The sequence below is a fragment of the Helicoverpa armigera genome, chromosome 9 (assembly GCF_030705265.1).
Source record: "Helicoverpa armigera isolate CAAS_96S chromosome 9, ASM3070526v1, whole genome shotgun sequence".
Taxonomy (NCBI): Eukaryota; Metazoa; Arthropoda; class Insecta; order Lepidoptera; family Noctuidae; genus Helicoverpa; species Helicoverpa armigera.
In genome coordinates, this window is record NC_087128.1 from 5,879,771 (window position 1) to 5,894,703 (window position 14,933).

The 14,933-nt window shown below is 35.6% G+C and overlaps 2 protein-coding genes across 8 annotated transcripts in view; both read right to left on the bottom strand.

Annotated features, from left to right (window-relative positions):
- LOC110375670 (phosphatase and actin regulator 3) overlaps positions 1-14,896 on the bottom strand; it is a 51,937-nt gene extending 37,041 nt beyond the window's left edge. For 2 of the 7 annotated variants that reach the window (XM_049839284.2, XM_049839282.2), the window contains exons 1-2: positions 14,642-14,895; positions 11,382-11,483 (exon numbers count right to left, since the gene is read on the bottom strand). In XM_049839284.2, the coding sequence (XP_049695241.1) occupies positions 11,382-11,483; positions 14,642-14,732 (193 nt within the window). In that variant the 5' untranslated portion in view covers positions 14,733-14,895. Of the gene's footprint in view, positions 1-5,504; positions 5,907-8,988; positions 9,118-10,222; positions 10,473-11,381; positions 11,484-12,521; positions 12,661-14,641 lie in introns of those variants that run through there. The other 5 variants (XM_049839285.2, XM_049839281.2, XM_049839286.2 and 2 more) reach the window with 5 other exon arrangements.
- LOC110369964 (uncharacterized) lies at positions 11,606-12,557 on the bottom strand. The gene has a single exon (XM_021325629.3). It carries the CDS (start codon positions 12,555-12,557, stop codon positions 11,703-11,705), a length of 855 nt encoding a protein of 284 aa, XP_021181304.1. The 3' UTR covers positions 11,606-11,702.
- Positions 14,897-14,933: the final 37 nt, after the last annotated feature.

Sequence of the window (14,933 nt, forward strand, 5' to 3'; positions counted from 1 at the left end):
CAAAACAACTTTGTAGTGTCATTAAACTTTTAGTATGAATTATATTACTGTGATTCCTATCTAATATTATTAAAGACCTCAATATTTTCTGCTTGTTCTGTGATTCAACGGGCCTGTTCTCTCTGGCAACATTTTACATGACTTACATGATAACCAGTAAGATGTACCTAATGACGAGATAGAGGTCAAAAAACCATAAGCTGAGAGAAAAAAGGACGTACCTGCCTTTTTGTACTACGTTGATACAAAATAGGTAGGTACTCGTAAGATGGGTACAAATAGTACTCACACATTCATGATACATCCACACAATCAATGGCCCCATTATGTCGAGAGTCTATTGTTATGAACTGTCCGCGCCTATCACAACACAATACGAAGGAGAACTAAGTATACCTACAAAAGAGAAATTTTCCCGTCGCTGCCAAGACCACAAATCTATACATTTAGTAGCATTGTACTTCAGTTGCATGTATCAATTCATATGGAGTTGATTAATGCTACAATGAAGAACAAGTCACATAATGTGTACAAAGGTGGTGTTGGCGAGAAAGTCTTAAAGCGTTTATATGCATAATCCTATATGATGAGAATAATCACGAAACAGGATAGGATGATCACGAGAAAGGCAGGACTTACAAGGTATGCATAACAAACTATAGGAACCAGTCATTGATATGCTGCTGGCGTCTGAAGTGCCGAGTCGAAATAACTTCAACTTCAATTTTCCAAGAAATACACTACAAAAACTCGTACGGAATAAGATGATCACTTGGGAAAGTATTATCTGGCAACAATGTCGGACGCAATTTTTAAATATATTAACAGGACAATAGTGATGCACCTGCTTATATTAATAATTTTAAAACAATTTAAGATAATTGAAAACCATCAGGGAAATAAATTTTGCTGTTATTGGCTTTGCATCTATGTACCTTAGCTGCAGTAATAGCGCGCAATGCGTTCTCTACATTTGCGGGGCTTCAGAACGTATTACGTTTGTATTCCTTGTGAAACAAAGTTTGCTTGTATCGAAACAATTAATGCTCAAAAATTCATTTCATATACAATTGTTACATTATTTACTAAGGCGTCAAATATTGTTGTTTGACAAAAAAAATCACGTCATGAACTATTTCCTCCGGTAATGTTAACATATAAAACTTGTTGTATGTTCAAGATAAAATGTATGAATATAACCTTAGTGCGACTTGACAATCTACAAATATTTGTCGAAGAATTCGGGTCCATGATAAGAGACAATTCATTTTTCAACGCTGCCATTACCTTATCAACAAAGAAAACAAATTATCTGCGTAAGTAGACTTACTTTACAGCTCCATCCTCTAATATTTTTAACTTATCAGGTAGGTATGTAACTTAGAATACGAAAAATTAAGTAAGTAGATGCAAATTATTTATTACCATAAAACGCACGTGCAAATTCTACCTCGCAAGTACACAAGCCCCTGATTTTTACTTTTAGTGCATTCGACAGTTTTCATAAGAAGACGAGATAAAAGAAATATCTACAAGCAAGAACACACGACGATTTAGCTTCATAAGTTATTTATAGGCTGCTACGGATATTATAGTCCGAAATAGTTTATTTGATAAGATAATTGGAATAATTTACAAATGAATCATCTATGCCGTTTAGAAATGACGCGCAATACTGAGCAGTAGGATTTTTTTTGTCGGAGTAGAGTTCCGCATACGATCGCATACTATTCGGAAATAATACCTAGGTACTTACTGATTTTATTTACTATATGTTTATTTTTTACGATCTTTGATAACAATAAGGGCAATATAACATAATAGTTAATTTCATGGTAATTTACATATCAGATAGAGAATAAAGTGAGCAGATAAAAATATGTGGCCAAAGATCTACAACTTATACCCACATGTACCTACTAAGAAGATAGCGCAAAACAAATAAACATCTTGGTGTGATTTTAGAGAAGAAATTCCACATTTTACTTAACGCCGTTTGAATTAGCTAAATGAAAATATTTGTAAGACTAAAATACATTTATTACTAGTTTTGTGTAGTCTTCGGATAAACACAAATACAAGACCAATCAAAACAACAAACGAAGATGGGTGTGATGAGAGTAACGTTTAATTTGCTGAACATGAGTCACCAATTCGTGACGGTGTGACTCGCCCACAACAATTGCCAAAGCCCACCAACGCACCTTACGTCCTCACTTCTCACCTTGCTACATGATTTGAGGTCCTTACCTTCTAAGACCTCGACATTATTAATTATAGATTATAGAGATTACTGTGACGGGTTTTGACAATCATATCGAAACATTACGAGCACATAAGACCACGCACTTGATGAGGTAGTGCACACAGCACATGAACAGGTAGTACTTGAATCAAAGTGTGAAGTGATAGATAGAATTTTGCAACGAGGCGCGATATTAAAGAAACAGTCGTTCTTAGAATAGGATAAAATTAAACCCTTATTACTGGGCTCAGGCTCATAAAGCGTACAATCAAGTATAACAACATTTTAATCTAGTGCTAACGGAAGTCAGCATTAAAACGCGCTTGATATTTGACGAATGATTTAAATGATTATTGCAAAATAAATACAGATAGAGTACCATAATAGAGTTATGTTGTAACTACGAAGGGACGGTTTAGTAAAAAATACCGTTATATCATCTGAATTCTAAATAGAAACGCATTCTGTGTGCCCTCTGGACCATAAAGCATTGCTTTAATTGTCATTTGCTACATTCATTTTATAATGAACACTCTCTATGTTGACAACAATAATGGATCTTTTGATACAAAATGCTCATTATTGCGAGTCTCTCATCGATTCGTTCTTCGTTGTATCTACATTGTTAAAACTATTCATAATCGATGTATAGTATTATGAAAGTTGAGTTAAACAAGAGTTCGGGGGTTTTTAATGTTATGATTTATTTGTTTTGACTGTTACGTCGACGAATTCATAATCTAAAATATACAAGCCCTTATAAGTTAAGTCAGTACAAATCTATTAGCTAACTGCTTAATAAACCGATTAATTTATAGGAGCCAGTAACTACGTGTATATAAAGTTATGGTCGTGGGACAATCAGGGAGTGTTCAAACATCATTCAATTATACTTGCAATGATTCAACAGCTCCTTTGCGTAACGAATACCATAGTTAATATGCTTCTCGAGTGTCACCTGCGGTAACAAAGGCACATTCGTGTATAGGTACCTGTAGTACACTGCATGCGAACATATCGGTGTACTCATACGTTATGATTAATGCTATTATAGGCACAATGTTATTAAAATGTGTGTACCTATATGAGAAAGTGTCTGCAGTGCAATGATACTCAGTGACCCTTTGATTAGAAATGTCACTCACTAAATAAAACAATATCCTCCCAGGATTGTTTATAATTTAACAATGTACTGTGTAGTGTGTACTTGTACCCAGTCCTGATAATTGGGTTTAAAATATTGCTACTGTGTGTTCATGAGCAAATGAATGTCAACGTTGACTTCAATTAGCGGCGGCCAATCAGCGGGCACGTAGCATGTCCTGTGTTCAGAATCAATGTTTGTATCTTTTAAATCGAATCTTATGGGTTTTACAGTTGTTTTTTCTGTTGGTTTACGTTGCGTACTGTAATATTTCAACATTTATACCCATAAAAATTGGAAAATCATTAACTTATGACCAAAAGTAAATATACTATAGTTGTGTCAAGTGATCATTTAAAGCTCGGCAATACTGAGCCTATTTTGGCAAATGGTTATGCGAAAAGAAAAATTCTGACATCATCAACTATGAATAATACAACGGAGATAATCACTTATACACCAACATACGTATATAGCTATATATACAGAGGTATAGTGATACATGACATGTAACAGTAACAATAATTAAATATGATAGAAATAGTGAACAAGTTGGACACAAAAAACTGGCTACCCATTGACATTGGCGTAGGATGCCATTGTGTGATTTTGGGGATGTCTACCTGCTGACTGCTTGCTCAAACAGCTTTATGTTTGTGGTCAAAGCATTATTTTTAGGCAGTAACTTTTTTATACCAAGATATCCTTCCTTGAAACTTTTGTGGACAATAAGGATATCAGCTTCTCTGTAGTCAGGTTAATACGTATTTTAAAATAAGAGGAATCCCTTTCGGTAACTCTATCATCAGTGGACTGAGTTTTCCTCATATTCGCTAAATGGAGACAGAACAAAATACATCTTTAAAAAATCTTGAGGTAGGTAGAACTTCACTTTCAATAAGCGCCCCATGTAGATTATTATACGCTATGAGAAAACGTGAGTAAAATCAGACTCCCATCAGCTTGAGCCTCTTTTGTTCAAACAAGCGTATAAAACCAAGTATCTACGAAGAAACAAGTTGTTTAAAATGGCATTAATTAGCATTTTCACATAGTAATTGTACAATAACTGCGTAGTTTACAATATGTCTACAGTGTACTGCCTATCGATTACAACTGAATCATTTGTTGTTCTAATATTAAAAACAATAGTTTTGTTATTGCACCAAGTTGTATACAATTGAAGTTGAGACCTTTACAACGCTTTATTGGCAAGCTAGACCTTCATGCTAGCCTTTGCGACATGATTAAATTAAGGTTAATTTCGATGTCTCTACCATTATTCGATCATGTCAGAGAAATTGTAATTCTGGCGCAATATACGTATCGTATCTCTCATTTTAGGGCTTGCATGGTTCACTAATATAGAACACAGTTTCTGGTTTTAGAAATATTATTTACGTTTTCTAATTGACTTAAACGAATCCCTTGCTTTATATTTAATTAGATACCTGTCTCTAAAGGACTTGGAAATACATTATACCTAATGACACGCAAGTGGTAATGAAAAATAGCCAGACATTGTCGGGTGTCGTGACTCGTGACTAACCCAAACCACTCCTGCAGGTAGCGTGATGCCAATAATAATATCATTCATTGTTCCCAGTTAAAACACCTTGCTACATTATACTGGTTCAAAATAAGTGTAATGATAATGATTATATTTCGGTTATATTGCTTTTGAGGGATGAACCAAGGCCCTTACAAAATGCTGGATGGGATTACAAAATATAAATATTCCGTAGCATCCCCTAAATCCCCTATTTTTTGGACAACTGTTGATCCACTTATGGTAACTATTGTTAGTATTTAAATAAATGATGAATGAAACATATTTTCTATAATATAATACATAATGAGCCCACGTGAGAAGTGGAATCCTAGGTAGATACTATAGATAAAAACACACAAGTACAGCCATAGTTCTATAACAACCACATACAACGATGACATGATATAGGTAGTATCATGCGCAGTTTTTTTTATTAAAACCTATACGTTACAATTAAACAGTGTAAGAGGACAATGCTACGTTATGCACGTAGTTTTAATTTCGCAAAGCTATTGTTAGGAATGTGGCTGGGCGTAAAGAGACAAAAGGGAAGGGGAACTGACCGGCAACTGCTGCAACCTCCTTTGCCCCGACATGTAAGAAATCAGTAAGAGATAAAGAGCTCGCAATCAGTTGCCTGCGCTCCTGAAAATCAAGTTGGTCGAGGCTATTGGTCCTAGTCCCGCGCACCGCCTGGACGGGCGCGCTCAGCGACATGTCAACTACGCGTCGCCATGTCGTACAGACGACATCTTCACCATTGTAATAACACCAATTACACTGTCAATGAGCACTAAACAAAGGCACACTAGATGTGAAACCGACGCGAACAACGCCGATCACGACGTTTTCATAACGAAATGCCTGCGTCGCTACAGACGCTCAACGGCAAACTGGCGTGCGGGCGGCCGGTAGCGCGGGGCAGAGTGGGGGCCCAGCTGCCTGCCTCTGTCCCTCCTGCATGTTGCAATGCACTCAGCTCGCCTCTCCGGGCTGTAGTCGCGAGACGAGGCGCGAGTATCAGCCGCGCCGTCACGTCACTCAACATAAGACACAACCGGCCTACAACTAAGTACGGTATGTTCGCATCGTGGCGGCAGCGGCGGCAGGTCCGCCGGAATTACGATCGTTTTGCTCTATTTGTATTGAAACATTTTTACGCAGACACTGTCTACTTCGATTAATATGATCTCTGTTTGGTATACACGTTATAAGAGGCAGTCATTTCGTGTTATACAGGACAAATTATCTGAATGAGACTACTAATGAACAGTAGAGTCACCAGTTCAAGGTCATGTGCACACAAATGGGATAGATTTGATTGTGTGTAATATGTGGAAGAAGACTTAACTTTTTTATACCGTGATATTATCATCCACCTTACCAATGGAAACGCTATCACAAACAAATATTCTGGACATACATGGATTCCCCCTTTTTTAAACGCAACGGTTTCCAGTTCGATTTCTAATTGCATTTCATTTGCCGATCTTAACCATTTTATAGGACGTGTAAACAGCGAATGGGAATACTCGTACTCGCAACTTTCCACGTTTAATGATTTTGTCGTTAAAGGTACGGAAGCTTAAGGAACTCGGTGCGAATACGGTTAGGGTACGATAACACATCTTCAATGCGGTAGTAAAACTGCGGTCATTCCAAGTCACGAATGATGAGATGAGCACAAGACGGTCTGGCACTCGAGCCATGCTAGAGCTACTACAGTCAGTCACAAAAAGCCGTTGACCTACAACAGCGCTTGTTAAGAGATACTAAAGAGATGAATAACCTAGGACAGTACTTTTCCCTTTCATATATAATGCAATTCTCGAAAGATGGCTTGATTGCCTAAAAAGTACATGAAAAAGAAAGGAATGGAAGTGGAAATCATACTGCACGACACCACGAACTTGGAGTCTTGGACATAAGGCAGGAAGAAGAAGACTGTTTTTGTTTGTGTAAGTACTCGCATCAAAATACCATTAAGTGATTAATAATGACCTACAACCTAGAAGACTGTAAAAAATTATGATCGCTTATGAAGGTCAATTTGCCAATTTTTACAGTGAATTGCGTGACTCGACATAGCAGAGGTACTTTTTATAATTAAAGTCAAGGGGTGAGTGTCGGCCGACTCGTCTTACTTTGGGGAGCTTTTATGCGCCTATTAACGCTCCATATGATTGGCGAAATGATTCACACTGCCCAGTTGCAAAAATAGCCGATATAAATATTTGAGATAAAAATTAGAGACCGGATTTGAGAAAAACGATGAAAACCCCAAGAAAAAAGGCAAATTAAAAACGTTATATAGAAAGATAAAAGGGGTTAAAGAGTGCGTTCAACATCGACTGTGTCATTGGAACAAACTTATTGGATAGGAACTAGTCACGCAATATATGTCATGTCGCAATGCATAATATCGTGATACACCTATATAACTCTATTGCAGAGTTCATTAAAGTAAAACAACATTAATTAATTTGTATATCAAGTAATTAATATGTAGTTTATCAGTATCCAGGCATAAATTAACAGTAAACAGATGTTCAAGTTTTACTGAATAGCATTTTTTTCTGTGCACTTGGAGAGGCCTATGTCCAGCAGTGGACTGCGATAGGCTGATGATGATGATGATGATGATTTTTTTCTGTGACACTTGTGACAGTCCACAAAAACAAAACTTGTACTTGTTGGACATTTACATAACTTTTGGTGGAACAAGCATTTCGTAGGCCACTTTCGCTATCGAAGAGTTGACCCATGACCATTCAGCACCATTAGTCAATCAAATTACTATTTTAAAATAGCACAATTTCATGAACTTTAATTAACACAATTATTATTGCAGTCATAGAAAATTATAAGGTATCTATTCTAGCATTGGTGGCTATAAAGATAACACGTTTTCAATAATGCAATATATTTTTGCCCATAATTCAATTAGTACATCTAAACGCATGTCATTCTAGCTAGAGTGATTAGTTATTATATCCTCTTTCACGGTCATATAAATGGGTGATGCAAGCGTGCCTATGCACGGTGAGAAGAGCATACTGCTTAGCCAGATATAGCTCACCCGCATGGTTGCAAACCACATATATGCTGAAGGAAACACATATAATTTTCAACAGTATTTGTGTCGTCAAAGTTCATATACGAATACATTTGTACAACGAAAGTAGCAAACCTTCCACATCAACGATATAAAAAATATTTCATCTTCTACCATATTACGGCATCTAAACCCTGCATACATTCTATAAATAACTCCAGTCCTGAACAGCATTATAACGCACTCCTTCCAGTCTGCTTCGACTTTCAGTATCTCTGTTACTAATTCAAGGCGATGGCGAATTAAATGGGACAGTCAAACACAAAATTAATACAGGAAAGATAAAGTAGAGGGAATAATTTGTGACCTATGACGACTATGGTCAGAATTGCTGTCTTGTCAGGTTCCGAGTTCTGGCCCACAAAGATGATGAGGATCATATTGATGTTGGAAGGTTTGCACGTAGATATAGCACGTGGATATAGAGAAAGGCGACAGCCAAAGAAACGATGGAAGGATTCTGCGAAAGTCGATGTGGCTATAAAAGACGTTAATTGTGAGACGACGGCAGATGAAGACGGAGGAACAAAGATATTGCGCCGACCCCAAATTAAATTGGGAAATAAGACCAGGAGGATGATACATTTTATGAATGACAAGTCAACTAACCGAAAAATAGATGTAACAATCTTATTTAATCCCAAGATCGTATTTGTTGTAAACACAGTTAATCTAATCATTCCCTAAGGTAGACTGTAGCTTATCGTAACTGACGGGTACAAATGCTGCAAGTAACTCTAATGCAAACTTAAGATAGACGTTAATGGAATACAGTAGATGCGGCAAACTGGAATAGAAACTACATAAAGCAGTATTAACACTGATCCCAGATGTTTTGATTGTTATTAATCTATGAAGTTGTCTTCACTTACATGTAAACAAACAGTAACAAATAATGTGATGTACTAAAAGAGGTAAGTAATGTGACTTACAGTATACTTCATCTATAATTTCAGAATCACTGCTTGTGTCATCGTCTACGGGCCTGTGCCTCGTTTTAAACTTTTGATGTCTAACATCCATATTGTCATGCTGTCGCTCACAGTACACTCAGCTGTCCACTGCCAATACACACACCAAATATTAACATTTTACAATACACTCTGATATCCTAGTGCTACACAGTTTTAAATAACACTAAGACAGAACGCGTTGAATTCTGAGATTAGATAGCAATTGATATCATCAACTTATCAAAATGTTTTTCTATTGGTGCTTGATCGCGTTGATTTCGTCACAATAAATAGCAATCAACTTAGTTACAAGGTCAACCTAAAGGTATAACTTCTTATTAAAAAATATAAGCGTGTTAAAAAGCGAAACAAAATAGGCATATGGAGAAAGGACGATGTTTCAAACGTAAAGCGAAACCTGAAAACCCAGTGCATTTGCACCATATAGATCAGGCAGAAGTTGTCATACTCAACAACACTGGCAGACGCGGATTGTAAACCTACTGTTCTACTTATACATATATGATTATACAATTACACGCAAAATACTCGTTTTTTATATAAAAATGTGTTACACATACCTATGTACATTTTACCACGAAAATAATCAGTATCCGTAGTATAAAAATATAAAAAAACAAGCCTGAATGAACACAGTGTTCGCTTTTGATGATGGGCTCGGTCACATTAAGCGTGTGGTGTAGTCCCTTTTTTATTAATAGATGTCTATTGCCCTAGAAAATAAGCCAACCATATTTTCATGCTAGAAACCTATGTAGCGTTAAATGCAAGCAGTGAAGCTTAATAAATACATAATGTGCTAAGTACTTGTATGTATGTGTAAAACCTGATTCTACTATTTAACGTACTAGTAAATCATAACATAACATTTTAGGTGTAAGGGTGTAATATATTTCAATGGAATTCACAATAAATACCTAATACAAATAGTGGGAAAAGCTGTGATCTACAATATCGATTACCTAGACATAACTCTAGGAGAGTCCAACGCCGTTTATTCATCGACAACGATATTTTGTAAAGCTTAATGGATACCTTCCTCATTCATGTACAAATGCAGACAGGTACATTTGATCTGTTTTCTAGGAATAGTAGGCAGGCAACAATGTTAGGAAATCACGTTTAATTAAATAAGTATATTAATAAACAAATCCCTTGGGGCAATATTATCGGAAAGAGAGGGCACTCTCACCTCTAGTGTACACAGGAAAATCGCCATCGGATCGACTGTGAGTAAGCATGGGTCCGTAGCACCGCCACGGCGGCGGCGGTCGGTCGCGCAGCGCCCGTGGACCCTCCACGGCCGTTCACCTATGCCAGCCCATCAGCACAATAAACACGGCACACAGGCCTACATGTACGTAGCACTCTCTCCGCCAGGCGTCCAGCTCACAGAACTCACATCAACTCACCGATGGCGGCGCCACATAGACGGCGAGACCGAGCGGAGGCTGCGCGGCGCATCTCCCGCGCGCATCCCTCACCCTTTCTGTTTCTCTAAGCCCGCCACCCGTCCCCGCCGCCACGCAGCCCACCCTCCCCCATGCAAACACGTGTACTGTGTTAACGTGATTTCTTTTTACATATGTTGTAAACGCCCAATAATATGGAATATATTTTATTACATTTGCATATATGTATACTAATCTCCAAAAATAATCTAGTATTTCGGTTATTATATATTCGCTAACGTGTAAATGACGGCAATGATATTTAATGATAAATTCATTACGATTTATTGTATTAATTATCAAGAACCCCTTTTTATCATAAGACGCGACATAACAGTATCAGATTGTTCAATTGGATACTTGGCCTAAGAAGTTAAAAAATAATTAAGAAAGCCAAACAAACTTCTTCAACTTTGACACTCAATTATTGTATTAGAAATCCTAAGAATATAAAAGGTTTTCTTTTCCATACATTTGCCTGTAGACAGCAGACATGCATTGCAACAAAAAGAAAACAGATGAGTAGAAAATATTGAAGCAAACGCAATAGCTTTTTATGAGCAAATAAATGTAAAAATACTAATACTTATACTGCTTCATTTTTATACAAATATCCACTAGAAGCAAAGTCAACCACATCATCACCTTGCTTACCGTTTCCTAGTCACAGGCCTGTATGTATATGTGTAATGTATATTATTGTGGGCCAAGCATTCAGCATGCACAATGTGAGAGCTGGAAGACATTTGCCCAGCCCTGTGCTAAGCCTGCAGAAATCGAATCCACTAATCACAATTTCTTCACACAGTATAGCACCTGTACAGGACAATCCATATCTGTGTGCAGTCTTTTACCCCATTACACAACATTTATTTAGTTGGACAAAAATCTTGTACTCACTTATGTCACCATTAGCTGTTGCTGAATCAAAGGGAATAGATAAATGACGACCACCTTTTCCCACAGGATGCACACCCAGATTTGATTTGTCCTCGTTGTCACCTAAGCAAAATATATAAATAAAGCTTTTATGTACAAATACATGATTTAAAAATAAGCAAATAATTTCAATATAAAGGCATAGCTTCTGGAAGAACAGAGTAAGGGTAAACAATAAAAATCTGTTGACCCCAAATCAAATCTGTTTATTGAATAACTAACTTTGTCATTTCATTAATTCATACAAGCTACATTATAATATTTATAAGAAATTGTTTAAATTTAAATTATAACATTCCACAGTGGATTATCAATGTAAGAAATATAATCTGAATAATCCATATAGTCATGCATGCTTCCAGCTCCACAGTTTTGAGTTCTTAATTTCTTGTCTCGTTCCACAACATAAAGTTGCTTGTACAACTCCTTCCAGTTTCCGACTTCAGCTTCAGAATTACATTCAAAGTCTCTTTTACACAAGGAATACCATAGGCTGTCAATTTCAAGTACAGCTTTCAGCCTTCTGCTTGTTTTACATAAATTAAGGATATCCACAACAGAGAGGTCTTGCATAATTTTAAATATCACTTCCTCAGGAAGCCCAATTAAACTTGCACTAGGATATCCGTGGTGACTTAGTATTCTGCTCTTGATAGCTGTCACAGTTTTATTTTTAAAAGTTGTTGAGAAATGCTTTAGGTCTCGAAAAATCATAGGAATAGAAGTAGCTTGAGGTGAAACAACATATCTGCTGATGGGTAAACAGATAGAATAAGTTTCAAAGTTAAGCTCATTAGCCACTAAATTTACTAACACAGTAGCTCCCAGTGGAATCATAATTAGTTTCAATGTGATATTTTTAAATCCAGACAATATAAACGTAGTTTCGTATGTTCCTGAGGGCAATTTCCATTTGGATAACTGTACAATATCAAAGGATTTAATGAGATCTATCACCTCCATGTTGCAATTCACAAGCAAAAATCCATTCTCTATCATCAATACAACAATCAAAACAAATAAAAAGTCCTTTTGTACGGAATCAAATGTTTTGCTCTCCGCCAAAATTCGATTTACAAGTTCATGGAGCAAGGGTGCTACCTTTTCAGTCGTACTTTCTTCTAATGTGGTGTCCATGTTACGTTAGAACTGTTTATGACATAGATTTAAGTTTTGCTCACTATAATGGTGAAAAGTACAGGACATATAACAAATTTGGACAAGCTATTGTATCAATTACAAATAACTTTAGTGGAAGTAACTAAACTTTACTGCATGATTGTTTACATAAAATGAAATGTCATTGTCCAAATGTCTAAATTCGTTCAAACAATGACATGACTAAGTGCGTTTACGAAGACAGCTGTAACTTGAGAAGTCTTGATATTTTTGTTTTATTTTTTGTGTAGTTCATAATACAAATTATTTAATTTATCATGTTATAGATAAAGGCATGTTTACACGGCATTTTTTTTTTGATAATTTTTACTAAATGCTTTTTCTTTCATAATCAGCATTTTGTATGAATGCTCTGTCCGTTGCGTTATTATACCTAATGTCCAAAATTAATCTGGGAGACAAATTTTGTTATGATTTAAAGTACCAAGTACTTTTTCAACATTAAAAATAAAATTGCCAATAGTCTTACACCCTAGTAGTCAAGTTTTTTTGTCGGACTACTTGTTAATATGCATTATGTGTGTAGTTTATTAGTTGTGTAACACAAGCTAATCAATAGCTTAGCATGGGGTAAAACAATTGTGTGTGAAAAGGTCATCATCCTCTGAGCCTTTTTCCCAACTATGTTGGGGTGGGCTTCCAGTGGGCTTCCTATGTTGGGGTGTGTGAAAAGGTGAAAAGGAAATTAGTATATTGTCTGCCAGCTGTTTATGCTTCATCTCTTGTCCGAAGGGAACTACTTCCTGCACACAGATAAAAATTAGCCTATACTTTTTCTCAGGCCCTATACTGATGTGTGTACTGAATATAATTAAAATAGGTATTTGAGTACTTTTTTAAGCATGACTGCTGGATAAACAGACTGAGTAACTTTGGCATTTAAAAAGTTGTTAAGGATTTACAAATATGCATGCTGCCAGCCTCTTGGGTACGCTCCCAGTCAACAGCGAATGAATGGATAAAATGATGAATTTATTTACACATTTTAGTAATGTTTTTTTTACTAGAATAGTTTTTTTATATGTATTGTAAATATGTAAATTCTATATAAATAAATACTTCCTTTACAAAATGAAAAATTTTCATTTCTCCAGTCTTTTAGAAATTCTTGCTAAATGTAGCCTAAGTTTCTGAACATAAGATGCTAAACAATAACATTAGACTTACTTTTTAGATTCTGATCAAACAATATGTTTGTTTTCTTGTTATGTTTTTTAATTCATGTACTTTGTTTTTTGATTTGAGGGTGTCTAGTAGATAATAACATGCAAGAGTTGTTAGACTGGATCAATACCTACCAAATTATCCAATTTATGTTCTGCAAAATATATAATTAATAGCTACAACTACATATTATGCATGAATGAATCGGAAATTGAAGTGAATTTGATTTTTAATAGGTTCTAATTAAATTAATTATGAATTGAGTAATGTAGTTGTGATTGAGTAAAATAATATTTATAATGTACACATTCCTCCTGAGATCTTTTATTTATAGTATATTTTTAAGCGATTACTTGACTTCTTCATAGACTCTGAACAAAACTAAAGGGTTTAAACTGCCTTTGCCCTTGCCTTTGGAAGAAAATTTTGCTTAAGCTTTTAATTCTGTCAAATTGTCAGTATTTATTTTATTGACGAGATGGTCTCTTATTCCTAAGACAATAATCATAATTTATTGTCTTAGGAATTATATACCATTATTGTTATGATTCTGTCATAACTATAGAAAATAACTGACAGTCCTCACAATCTGTTAGAAGTTTAAAACTTTGAAACATGTGTATTACACCTTATTATCAAAAGAATGCAAAATTATTACTGGAAAAGAAGTAAAACCATACAGTTGTATAAAATTAGTACAATTTGAGTAGCGATTAAGTTGTAATTGGCTGTATCCTGGGTGACTAAAGTTTTAGTAACAAGAGTTAACTTATTATTGGAAGCACTCTCCAGGATAACGAGGTTATTTGTAATCTTATTTGATGATTAAACTTATTTCACTAATATTACTAAAAATAAAAATGAAATATGATGCTTACCAATACTTCCAGTATTCGCAAGCTTCTTATTGCTCTTTAGGGAACCATCCAAGTTATGATTATTCGAACTTTTGTCGTTGTCACTAGCCATTGAAAGGATTAAACTGGTGAAAGATGCAGAAAGTAAGTATCACAAGCTATTATCAATTTCAAACATATTTTGTATTTTCACTACTTTGTAAAAACCATTATAAAAGTAAAAAAGCACTCAGGTAAATCATGTTTACACCCTCAGATTCATCGACAGATGACAGAAAGTCAGAAACTATCACTAAAATTTTATAGGTGCGTT

Bases quoted from the DNA above. Each gene is read 5' to 3' on its own strand.
- LOC110369964 (XM_021325629.3), bottom strand. From the start codon at position 12,557: ATGGACACCACATTAGAAGAAAGTACGACTGAAAAGGTAGCACCCTTG.